We start from the raw sequence: 13,079 nt of genomic DNA, 5'->3' as shown, positions 1-13,079 counted from the left end.
TAATCACTACCTACCTGCGCAGGAAACATATTCCAAAGTCTAGACTCTTCTCTCAGATTGCCACAACGTTGCAACCGGTAATCAAATTCGTTGCCAGTCCTGCAGCACCTTGGATGCTCCCATGCTTAATACTCCTTGACAATTTAACATGACCATATTCTATTACTCATAGAAATTCCAAGATTGATGTTTACCTAGGTATTCAATAGACTGTAATATCCGAGACCCAACTGCCGGATCTAGTACAGTTAGCTAGCTAGTGTGAAGTTGTCTAATGTTGGAAGGACTGGGGGGTTTACCGGGAAATTGCGGATGAATTCACTTCGTCCGAACGTAACAAATGATGCTACGGCCAAAATCTTGCATGAGGCGAGATTCAACCACCTATGCTTTGAATCCTATTATTGAGATGTAACGTCTCATTTACGTAACTTCAACCTAGATGAGATTGTGAGTCGTTGTTTTGTCGTATGTAACCCGTCAACATCTTTAATGGAGGTGAATGTGCTATAACTAATCTAACTGCCTACTTACTAGGTATCTTAGGTATTTTGTAGGGAACATAACTTCGCCTTTTTCTCTTACTCTGGTCTACAATCGCGAAACTTATTGCAGGACCTTGTAACTAATAGATTCAAATGTTCTCTTATAGAAATTTCCATGCTCTGGTCTCTAGAATATACCTACCTAGCGTAGTGGTACGAAAGTGACATGCCGTTAAAATGATTAGTGTCGACAATGCAGTTTATTAGTTTGGAAATGGTATGGGTCAGTGGTGACAAGTCGATGCTAGGTATAGAGTATTGCACCATGAAGGAAATAACTATTACTTACATCAAGCTACGTCAATGTGGATCTGGGTATGGTGGGGTTAATTATGATGAAGTGTGGCTTATACTCATATACAGAAAATAAATGTGGCGCCTGTTATCGATACGTACCTTGCCGGACCTAACTTTGCTGACAGCCCGACTTTGTTTAATTGAATGGGAAATGGGAAATAGGAACTTACGGAATAACATCATCGCTCCAACTTGAAAGGCTTGAAAGGACTCGAGTGCGTAGTAGACCTCCTGGCTCAATTCGACATAAAATGTTTACCTAAGCCAACAATATTCTACTATTGGTGCTAGCGGTACTATACGTACATCGTGTGTCGTATTCTCTAACGTTTCAGTACTTCGGAATTAGGGCCACCTTTTCCCTCCTACGCCCTACGCCCTTCTCGGGTTGTCGTCGCCAGATGCGACACCCAGCAGCCGAGTCGTTTCGAGGGATAGAAAACCAAGGACATACTTCCAAGGTTGCCCGGCTTCATGCAACCTTCCGATCGTGATTCACCGCCTGGGGGTGGATCACTCCCTACGTCCCCCGTACTATCCCAGGCCTTAAGGGTCCAAAAGAGCCGCCACACCCTCAACGATGTCTCACCACTCTACAACTCCGAAATTACCCTACCATACCGACGATCACATCCCTCCGCCGCCTCTCTATATGCCTCGACTCTATCACCTCCAGGTTCGAGGTCCCAATCCCCCGTCGGTCGTCCATCTTCGCGATTAGCCTCTGGTTCCGTCTTCGGCGCAGCATCAAATAACGCCCTTGCACTTGTTTCCAACGCTGGCGACAGCCCGGGTGATCCGCTGAACCTCATCCTAAGAGCCTTCGTACCACATGTCGCCGTATATTCATCTGAGGATACCGATATCTTACTGAAGGAGAAGGGGTTTGCGCGTGGCCTATGGGAACTACTTCGACCGTTCGGGGAGCGCGTCCAAGGCAAGGTTATAATACGAGATAGCAATGGATCCAGCCGAACATACGAAGACTATTCGATACACTTCGTCCAATTCGGGGAGGGTGTTGTACATCCAGAGCCCGTAACAACTGGATTGAGGTCGCAAGTGCCGAGGACGAATGGTGTCTCGGAAAAGTCGAATGATAAGGGCCAGCCGAGACAAGGGATCGCAATCCCTGATGTAGAGGCTGTTGTGGATCGCCATTTGAGGTATGCTGAAGAATCATTCTTCAGTTTACCTCAGAGCCCTACAAATAATGGCCTAGATATCGATGTTCCCTCGCCATATTATGCCTTATATCTACGTAGGCTGCTCTCTGGCCTACCTTTAACACCACATGAGACGTTTGCTCACCCTGTTGCCTGCGTCATTGCGATAAGCTCTCGAAACCAGACTCCGATAGAGACACTGCGACGATTATACGCCGAATCTAGCACGGGAGACAGGCGATTACCCAATTGGGTAGATGGGGAATTCTTGCGTTATTATGTCCTGGTCCATGAGGAGGAGAGAGACGATATTACAAGATCTATGTCTCTTTTCGATCAGATGAAACGAAATCTTGGCCTCCACTGTCACTTACTCCGTATAAGAGGAACGCAGAGCGTCGCTACTGATGATGACAGCATACCACTTCCCCGAAGCGAGTGGATGTCCGCTTCGGAAGAGTTGGTCGATATTCGGAGGAGCGAGGATCAAGAAGATTTTGAGGATCCAACTAGGTACATATTCGAGTCAGATGCGACTGCAATACGCACTTTCATTCGTGAAATGGTAACTCAATCTATAATACCGACCATGGAGCGTCACGTATCAGTATGGAATGATCAAGTAGCATCGCGAAGAAGAGGATTAGCTGGGCGGTTTGTGGGTCTAACGAAACGATGGGGGTTCGGCGGTAATTCTAGGACGTCATTCGCAGGGCCGAGCTCTGGGAGTAACTACGATTCTCACGGCTTTTACCGGCAGGACGCCCCTGAAGCCATAATGCGGAAGTTGGCAGACTACGCCTTCATGCTGCGGGACTGGAAGTTAGCTCATTCAACATACGACCTTCTACGCGGCGATTTCAATAACGATAAGGCGTGGAGATATCACGCTGCAGCGAGCGAGATGACGGCAATTAGCCTCCTCATCATGCCTCAGAACCTAACAGCCAAGTCAAGGGCGGAAACGATAGATACCGCATTCGAAGCCGCATTTTACTCATACATAACACGCTGTAGCGCGCCATACGGGGCGTTACGTTGTCTTTCTCTTGGCCTAGAGCTCCTACGTCTACGCGGCGGCTCCAGCGTAGACGAAGCAGCGAAATGGGGGCTTCGGCTCTTAGAAAGCAAGATCACGGGACCCGTCGGGGACGCGCTGATAAAGGAGCGCCTCGCTGTCTGCTATGCCTCTAAGGAAGGCATGGGAAATCATCGCTGGGGCAGCAGGAGGCGGAAGTCCGCTCTTTGGAGCGTACTCGGCGCCGAAGCCTGGGTCCTGCAGGCCAAGTACATACAGGCGCAGCGGTGCCTCAACGAGGCCCGAAAGACGTACTCGGACCTGCCGAGCGGGAACGGCATCGACAAGTTCGCGTACGCCAGTGCGTTCGTGCTTGGTATCGGGAATAAGCTGAACCAGAACCTCGAAGCGGCCGACCAAGACGACGACGACGAGAATTTGGATGATCAGAGCGACGAGGTAGATGAGGAGAGTGAGGCACTGGAAGACAATACGAGGGGGCGACGTATTAGCACGTTGGGGTTGCCTGGCGGAGGTGCCGGCGCAGCGAGCTTAGAGACCGCGCCATTAAAGGCGCAACTTGATGCCAGGGAAGGAGAAAGGGGCAAACAGGATACGGGCGAGGCTAAGGATGATTTTGGTTAATTACTGTAGATGGTACGGCACGGCTGGTTGGTACGGGGCATGGATGGTTTAGAAGGTCCTTCACATGATACTGTTTTGTATTGGGGAGGGCAAGTAATTATTTAACTCATGGGAATGACAACATTATTTTGCTTCTTCATTTAATGAATAGCTAGTTATGATATCGGTGCCTTTAATATCAACTCCGTGCTAGTATGAAAGGTATCGTTGATCTTCGATGAAAATAACCTTATATATGTATATATAAACATGTATATAGGGATAATGCATTTATGAGAACATGCAACTAAAAGCTAGATATATAACTGGGTCCATGCATATCACCGCCAAAAAAGTTCATGAAATTCTGCCGTTTCCCACTATTCTCAATCTCCGTCAAGTACATCTACAATTTCGCGATCATGGCGGACGGTGGTATGCTCTTGAACTTTGACATTGGCGGTGATGCTCCGCCAAAGAGGCAGGTCAAGTTCACAGGCGGTCGCTGGAGAGATCGGGTTCATGCTCAGAGAAGCGCACGAAAGAATGGCGAAGGGCATCCGACATCAGCCAATTTCACCCCGCTGTCCAATGATCGACGACACACTCACCATGAATACGATCACGATGAGAGGCCAGCAAAGCGTCAGAGGACATTTGGCGACTCAAATGGACGAACAGCGCACTCTGGGAATGACACATTCAATACAGGCCCTAGACAAACCAATGCGCCTGGTGGTGTTACATCTAGATTATTTACCTCCAATCCGACACCGAGAACCGTCTTCGAGGACGTAGTAGAGGAGACCGAACCCGCAAAGCCATCTAATGCTCCATTATCAGACGAAGCCGAAAACTTCCGCGCCCTCGGATTGTCTCCGCGCATCGCACAGCACTTATCATCTAAGCTTGAGATGAAGGCGCCGACTTCTATACAAAAGAACACTATTCCACTGCTTATAAAAGACGACAGCGATGCTTTCCTGCAGGCCGAGACTGGATCGGGGAAAACTCTAGCCTATCTATTACCCATTGTTCAACGGATTATAGCCTTGAGTCAAAATGAAGACGGTTCTAATACTGGAACTCGAATACATCGCGATTCAGGCTTGTTCGCTCTTATACTAGCTCCGACGAGAGAATTATGCAAGCAAATCGCTACCGTGTTGGAGAAGGTCCTGAATTCCACCCCTTGGATCGTTAGTACGACCGTGATAGGAGGAGAGAGTAAAAAGTCCGAAAAGGCTCGATTAAGGAAGGGCGTTAATATATTGATCGCCACGCCTGGTCGTCTCGCCGACCATCTAGACAATACAAAAGTCCTAGACGTCGGTACTGTGAGATGGCTAGTTCTCGATGAAGGGGATAGACTAATGGAGATGGGATTTGAAGAAGAGCTGAAAAGCATCGTGGGAAAAATTCGCCAGGAGAAATTGAAAGAGACGAATAAGGAGGGAGTAACCCTTAGCGCCTTGCCACAACGTCGTGTCACAGTCCTCTGTTCCGCCACAATGAAGATGAATGTACAAAAACTGGGCGAAATCAGTTTACAAGACGCTATCCACATCACGGCATCCAAGTCAGAAAGCGAGAACGATGTGGTAATCAATGCCAAAGACGCTGGTTTTAGCGCGCCATCTCAACTGAAACAGTCTTATATCGTTGTCCCAGCTAAATTACGCCTGGTCACATTGATAGCACTGCTCAAGTCTGCCTTCGCTCGCAAAGGATCGGTCATGAAAGCTATCATTTTTATCTCTTGCGCCGACTCGGTCGACTTTCACTTCGACTTACTCCGCTCTACATCGTCTCAGTCCTCTTTATCTAACGATACATCCCCTACGAAAGACACCGTTGCCGACGCTGCTTACATCACATCGCCAGCAAACCCCGATATAACCCTCCTCAAACTCCACGGCTCCCTCCAGCAACCTGTTCGCACATCCACTTTAGCCGCCTTCCACGCCTCCAAGAACCCGTCCGTGCTCATCACCACCGACATCGCGTCTCGTGGTCTTGACGTACCCGCAGTCGACCTTGTCATCGAGTATGACCCTGCCTTCAGCATTGATGACCACGTCCACCGTATCGGCCGAACCGCGCGAGCGGGCCGGCCAGGGAAGGCCGCGCTCTTCCTCCAACCGGGTTGCGAGGAGGGATACATCGAGCTCCTGAAATCCGCGACGCCGCTCACGCCTCAGTCCTACGATTCCACGCTGCAGAAGGGCTTCGTAACGCCCATCACTCTACCCAAATCAGACAAGGGCTCAGAAGCCCAGACCTTGGTATCGGAACGACAGACGCCGAACTCTCGCGCAGAAGCGCTTCAACTACATATAGAACAGCGCCTCCTGGCCTCCGACAAGGAAGGCACCGAGGGAGGAAAAGGGGGGGATGCCAAGAAATTGCTAGATAAGGCGCGCCAGGCCTTCCGCTCACACATCCGTGCGTACGCCACACACGTCCGCGACGAGCGCGGCTTCTTCGACATCACACAGCTACATCTAGGCCACGCCGCCAAGAGCTTCGGCCTGCGTGAGGCGCCCGGGGGTATCGGTGGGGGGCCGTCGAGGCGGACTTATAAACCTGGGCAACAGAAAGGTGGCAATAGTGGTAGTGGGCAGAATAAGAGCAGAGGGGACGAGGATAACGATGGCGAAAACGCTGTGGACGAAGACGCGGCGAGGAGGATGAGGATGAAGATGAAGCAAGTTATGAGCGCGGCTGGGGAGTTTAATATTGGTTGATATTTATGGGATTGGTGACGGGTGACGGGTGATACCTTACGAACGAATCGGACGATTGGGGGGCTCAGGGGGGTGAAGACCGGCATAGATTAAAAAAAGTACGAGCATAACGAAGAAGTATAGTTGATGAAGAATTGTATACGGGATTCTTAGGTACCTACTTGGGGGCGCTGTCTTACAAAACTAGAGAGTGACCAATTTATATTCATACCTACCTACGCACCTAGGTTATTATTATCGCAGAAACGCGATGCGGTTAGACGATTCAAATAAATGCGATACTGTCTACATGTATACCTACTATTATCTTCTACTGAACGGTCGACACAGCTCGAAAAGAAGTTGACGTACTTCAAGAGGTATCGGGAGATATCAAGAGGCACACACTACCTACGTAGTATTTGTTTCGAAGTTATCAAAGTACCAACCTTCTAACATCATATCATGATTCAGACACATAAATATTCAGAACAACTTCCATGTATTGGTTTTATCATACAAGGCACCTGGAGCTACGTCAACCCGAATCCACAAACGCTCTGACGCATCAAATAAATGTATCGTGAGTGCATTGCCACCAATTAACCGTCCCAAACGCCTCGTGGGCTGACCATCGCCCAAAACCCTTGGGGTCCTGTTGTTAGTCCCCCTGATAGCTCCCCGCCCGTAGATAATAATAATATGGAAGTTCTTTCGCATTATATGCAGAGTGGAGATTGGTCTATAAATCCATGCCAGCCCGATGCCCTTTTCCCCTGGTACCCGACCCGTAATCCGTTTTACATGCAACCCAAAGAACGCCTGGTCCGAGATCAGTTATGCTGCCCTTCGCTTCAGCCGACTACCCCGGCGAAAAAAATCATGTCAACCTCTTGTAGCACAAGATGGGGTATCGCGATGAAGAGCAAAGAACAAAGGAAATAACAGAAGAAAATGGAACCCGCAGCAACGTCGACGGCGTGGTTGGCGTTTAAGCAACAACCGCTTCTTCGCTGCTTCCACCGCCGAGAAGTTCTAGGACCTTGTTGACAACGGCACTAGGGTAACCTCTTGAGAGCATCTCGCCTACCACCAACTTAGCATGCTCACGGTCCTCGACAGCAAGGTAGGCACGAGTCATTGCCTCGTATGTGCTAGGCTCACGCTTGTCGCGGCCAACGCTGCTGTAGATCGAGATGGCCTTGTCGATACTCTTCTCGCCGGCCCAGCCGTGGATTAAGGTGTTGGCAATGTATGGAGTAAGTTCAACACGCCTTTGCTTCATCATAGATAGGACGGCTTCGGTGTCGGCGACTTGATGGTTAGCAACCATAGCTTCGAACAACGCCTGGAAGAGGCAGGCGTTGGGACGAATGGCCGGGTCGCTCATGACTGAATCAAAGATCTTCCTCGCGCCTTGCATATCGTGCAGGACACAACCGCGAGCGTGAATCAGCGAGGCATAGTGTACCGGTTCGGGTTTTTGGCCAGAAGCGCGAATCATATCCAGGACGACTTCAGCAGCGGTCATATTGACAGGTTCGAGAGTGGCGTGAGTATCAACAAGGAGCTTATAAGTATGAGCAGTTGGCGCAATTCCCTTGGCTTGCATTCGGTCGTAGTAGGCGAGAACCTTAGCCTTGTCGCGCTTGGTTGTGAGGAAGAATTGCATCATACTGTTGTACGGAGCCGGACGTGCTTTGTAGTTGGGCATAGACTCCATCTCATCGAAAAGTTCCTCTGCAAATTTCTCGTCGCTAACACGGCATAGAGCATTGACAATTGTTCCGTAAGTTACGCTCGTTGGCTTGATACCTAGAGCGCGCATTTCGGCGAAATAGAAGAGACAGTCATCAATGCGACGGGCCTTGCCAAGCTTACCAATCAGAGCATTGTATAAGAATGACGAAGGTTCAACACCCTCGGCCTTGGCACGGTGGAAAATCTTGACAGCTTCGGAAGCCTCGTCAAAGGTCTTGGTTGATTCCTTGAGAGTGGTGATGTAAAGGCCGAAGGTGTTTGCTGAGGGGGCAGCCCCCATTTGAAGAAGTTCGAGATGGTACTGTTCCGCCAAAACGCGGTCGCCAAGCGTTAAGCAGGAACCGACCATGGCGTCGAGAATAGAGGACCAGCCGTAACGAACAATAGAGTATTGAGGGAGGAAAGGTACATCGTTCCGTGCCATGGCTAGAATGTCATGGCACAAGTCCATCTTGCCCTCTCGCGCGGCCGCAGAGATCATCTTAGCGTATGTGATGTATCTTGGGTGACGTCCTGCACGTCGCATATTGCGGAAACGTGCGAGTGCCTCGTTGAGTCGGGGTCCCTTGCGTCCGTGTGCACCCTCAAGCTCATCAGAGATGATAGAAGAGCCCTTGAAGTCGGTATTGTGAGCGTAGGGATCAAAATTGTCCTCGTAGCTCGAGACAGTAGGTGTGGATGGATAGGGAGACGCAGAAAAATTCTGTTGGCTGAAGCTAGTTTGAGAAGCAACTTCACGAGGATCTGCGATGCTGCGAGTAGCCATAAACCTAGAGATAAATTCAATTCCCTCGTCAATCTCATCGGCAAGATGTAGTTTAGTCTCATTCTCGACAGCTCGAATTCGCTGGAACATCAGTTCAGACTCGGATAACCCTTCAGCGACCTGACCCGAACCAATCATAGCAACAGCATACATGGCTGTCGGCTCGATGAAAGATGAGTCAACTTTTGTATCGGGGCTGCTCAGCACGTGCCAATACCTAGTAGCAGCTGGAACATCGCCATCTCGAACGCTGAGGGCTAATAAGGCCATCGCAGGAGTCGCAATACCTGGGAACACTGAGGGGAGGTTGGCGAAAGCAGCGACTGCAGTAAGTCGATCTCCGAAATCAGCCGCAGCAGTTGCAATTTCCGCCAACGCATTCAAACGTGCGCTGTTTTCAATGCTCTGGGCCCATTGAAGGGCTTCATGGTAGATTCCCCTTGTGGTGAAGCCTTTAACGAAACCTCCGCTGATGATGGCGTCCCGGATATCGGCAGTACGTACACCATATGAACCCACGATCTTCTCGTAAAACCTCTTGGCGCCATCTAATTTATCGTTGATCACATAAGCATTTATTACCGAAGCATAAACCTGCGAATCTAGTCGGTCATTTAGTGTATAGTTACCATTGTCATGGGCAACAGCGAGATCCTTGTACTCGTTATAACATTCAACAGCGCTGGCGAGATCGCCCGTGTTCGCGAACGCGGTGATCATAGAGGGAAAGGTTGCTGCAAAAGGAACCGCACCACTTAGCTCCATATGCTCGAATAGGTGGAGCATATCAGAGACACGACCAGCCTGAGCACATGCTGAAATGAGCTGATGGTAAGTTTCCGACGAGTAGTTCGCTCTATTTGTTAAAACAGAGGTTTCGAACAGTTTGATAGCAAAATCGAGCCTGTCGTCCTCCGACAGAATGGCGTGTTCCAGCTCATTTGAGGCGAACATGAATTTTCCAGGCTCATCCATACCACCAAAACGAAGACGCTTGACCTCAAGACCTTTCTTGAGGGATGACACTTCTAGGCATCGAGCAGCCAATAGCCCAACTAGGATATTATAGGTGTCGCTGTCAGGTACTATCTTCCGTCGCATCATGTCAGCGTAGACATCTAACGCCTTGGAAACCACCCCGTTCTTCTCACTAGAGATGTGAATGGCAGCGACTAGCAGAGCATTATAAGCTCCGGCAATAGGCTTGATATCGGCAACAAGCATTGCCTCGAAGACAGCAGGAATTTCAGCATATCGACCATCTTCAGAAAGCTTGGAGAGATGATCGGCATAGCTCTGGGACTGAGGATCGACTGGTGGGGTTGCGGTGCGAGCAATGCTAGCAGGAGTCGCGGATCTCTCAACAGCCGGAGTGAGAGGACGAGACTGAACACCACTAGCAATAGATGGGGTTGGCGCTCGCGGGGAATGAGTAGCACTCTCCTCAAGGGCCTCTCGCAACCCACGAACCTCAATTTCCTTCTCGATAGCGGCATCTATGTGCGCCAACGCTGCTTCTACGTCGACGGTAGCAGGTAAGTCTTCAACTCCATCCTGGTCAGCTCCGAGAGCTTCAGCGACATCGAGGTTCGGCGTCTTGGGCTCGGGGCCATCGAGGACAGAAGAAGCGTTCGGTCTCCATTCTATGGGCTTGGGGAATTGAAATTGTGTCCATTCTTTTTCGACTTCGCCGGTATCCTGCTGTTTTCTTAGTGCCTCAAAGTAGGCATCTAAGTTTCCATGGCTGCCATGCTTGTCGTGGCGTAGCTCGTGCTGATTCGAGCTATGAAAAGCGTTCTGGAGCTGGAGACCAGAGAGACGTCCGAGGCGCTGACTATTACGTCGCGCAAACGACGGACGATTCTGTGAATTTAAAACATGGGGGTGAGTCGCAGCTACGACGGATTGGGCGTAGCCGTGAGTGAAAGATTTCGCAAATCCTTGACGGATGAAATTCTGGTACAAGGACGAGTAGATGGTGGGCATTTAGATGACACCAGGAGGGGAGGGTGACTAGATCGAGAGCAAACAAATAATTCAATTAGCATATACTCAGTAGAGTTTACTTGGTGTTTGATTTGTTTGTTTGTGAGTGAGTGAATGATTGAGAAGAGAAAGAATGTCAAATTTATTGAGGTCGCCGCTCGAGTACAAAATTTGATCGCAGGCGCGAGTGGGACGCGGGAAAAAAACAAGGACCTAATTCAATGACGACTTACATAGAGAAAAGATATAATTGGTCGTTGCAGGTTCATTTGACAGCACCACAGCCGTCAAACAAACGCGCTATTGCAATAGTGAAGAAAGATAGTTATGGCGTCGGGTGTAAAAACCTCAGAAAACACAAGGAAGAGAGGAAGAAGAGAATCTCGTCAAAGTAAAAATTGGTGTCAATGGGATTTGGCGGATGATATTGGATTTTGGGGTGGAATAATAAAAATTGATGGATCGTATTTTTCTAGGTATTTTTTCTCTCAATTCTACTATACCTAATAGGACCATAGCAGCTGCCCGGTTGGAGAAAGAAGCAGGGAAGGTTCCACTTGAACAAGGTGTGGTGCGTGCATTAGCCCTATGCTAATGTCTCCGGCTCCTTCTTTTCCAGTTGGCCATTTGTGTTACATTTCCATGAATTTCCAATCAAGTCAGTGGATCTAGAAAGTCTGTTAGTGTCGCTATCGCAACTACCAGAACTACTACTACTAGGTGCATACCTACCCATTTAATACCTGCATATCTGGATTATGTGACTCAGGCAACCGGAACGTAACCCAAGGTATTACCTAGTAGGTAAGTACCTAGGCGGGCTACAACTTTTGATAATGCGGCTTTCCTGAAGTCGTCATTAATTAGTACCGATTCCAATATCAAGACATAGAAGAATAGTAAGTCTATGCAACGCCCTCGTCTCCATTCACCAAACAGACCCAATATTAATCCATTTACAAGACTTGGACGAAAGCAATTATTCACCGCAAGAGAAGAATAACAGTATACATACCTAGGTAGCTAGGTAGGTACGCTAACATGGTTCCAGAATCATCACCTGCATTCGCTATTTTGTGGTATCTGTATGTATGTATCCCCCCGCCCCCTCCAAAGGCCAGATCGTCAGTATATTAAAAGTTGCAAAATCAAAAATCCACAGAGCTCCCATGACGAAACCATATCATTGCCTGGCTGCCTAGCTGCCTAGAAGCCATGGGTTCCTAGCTGATCATTGATGATTATTACCTAGGTATTGTACCTACCTAGGTAAGCATGCTTGTAAAAGTACAAGCTACTATAGGCTACAGGTTACAGGCTAGATACAGTACAGCTGAGAACGCTGAGAATAGCATGGACGAGTAAAACTAGTAGGTAGCAGAGCGGCGCGGCAGCTTCGGAAACAACCTTGGAAAGTTTTTCGTTAAGCTACTATGTAAGAGAACAAACCGGGAGGATCAAGATGTGTGCAGGCAGGCAGGACCACCGGGTCTATGGGGAAGGATCCTGATTCGTCTGAGCTTGGCCGAGATACCCAATGAGGAAAGGCCCTCATCCTAGACAGTGGGTGAAGCCGGAACTCTATCCCAGTCTGTCGGGATTCGACGTTGCCCGCGCCCACTCCTCCAGGTGCATCATAATATTAATACACACCTACATATGTCATACATACAGTTCGCAATTGTGTAAGTAAGCATGGATGTGCTATTATAGTATGGCGGCTCGAAGCTTTCGCGGAGAAATCTCATGATGTTGGCCTGGTACCCCAGATTTTACTTCTTCGAAGAGTCGAGGAAGACGGCAATTGCAACTTGGCGGCGGCGATAAATTTGAACCCTGAATATTTAAGCTCGGCCGATGAGAAATTTTAGTATCGCGATAATATCGGCAATCTATGTACATGGTAATTCAGATTCATGCCATAACGAATTAAACCAATTGAGCGAAAGGGGGGGATATTGATAAGGAAATCGAAATGGAAAAGTTATACCACGCTACATAATTATCCTCACGGGCTTTCTTAATACCTCAATCGCCCCATCAAATTTTTATATTTAGGGCTCTCTTACTTCGCAGAACTTTCCCACACTTAAGATGCGAAGTTTCCGAGCACGCGACGCAACTATGTGATAAGGTACATATGTAGGTAGGTATGTATGTAATCCACTAACACTTTAGAGAATAACATCC

At 48.7% G+C, this 13,079-nt stretch overlaps 3 protein-coding genes across 3 annotated transcripts; 2 read left to right on the top strand and 1 right to left on the bottom strand.

The window, feature by feature from the left end:
* The first annotated feature begins 976 nt into the window (after positions 1-976).
* GGS22DRAFT_148521 (uncharacterized protein) lies at positions 977-3,841 on the top strand. Its single transcript, XM_047958996.1, has one exon. The coding sequence runs from the start codon at positions 1,317-1,319 to the stop codon at positions 3,669-3,671; it is 2,355 nt and encodes a 784-aa protein (XP_047823362.1). The 5' UTR covers positions 977-1,316; the 3' UTR covers positions 3,672-3,841.
* A 208-nt stretch (positions 3,842-4,049) lies between these two features.
* Positions 4,050-6,676, top strand: GGS22DRAFT_148520 (DEAD-domain-containing protein). The gene has a single exon (XM_047958995.1). It carries the CDS (start codon positions 4,073-4,075, stop codon positions 6,395-6,397), a length of 2,325 nt encoding a protein of 774 aa, XP_047823361.1. The 5' UTR covers positions 4,050-4,072; the 3' UTR covers positions 6,398-6,676.
* A 148-nt stretch (positions 6,677-6,824) lies between these two features.
* On the bottom strand, positions 6,825-11,321 carry GGS22DRAFT_847 (uncharacterized protein). Its single transcript, XM_047968264.1, has 3 exons — positions 11,123-11,321; positions 7,914-10,916; positions 6,825-7,223 (listed from the first exon to the last, which is right to left on the bottom strand). The coding sequence occupies exons 2-3, from the start codon at positions 10,887-10,889 to the stop codon at positions 7,119-7,121; spliced, it is 3,081 nt and encodes a 1,026-aa protein (XP_047823360.1). The 5' UTR covers positions 10,890-10,916; positions 11,123-11,321; the 3' UTR covers positions 6,825-7,118.
* Between the last annotated feature and the right edge of the window lie 1,758 nt (positions 11,322-13,079).

The sequence above is a fragment of the Annulohypoxylon maeteangense genome (genome assembly GCF_022496945.1).
Source record: "Annulohypoxylon maeteangense strain CBS 123835 unplaced genomic scaffold GGS22scaffold_1, whole genome shotgun sequence".
Taxonomy (NCBI): Eukaryota; Fungi; Ascomycota; class Sordariomycetes; order Xylariales; family Hypoxylaceae; genus Annulohypoxylon; species Annulohypoxylon maeteangense.
Note: the sequence above shows the minus strand (reverse complement) of the source record. Positions and strands in the feature narration are given on the sequence as shown.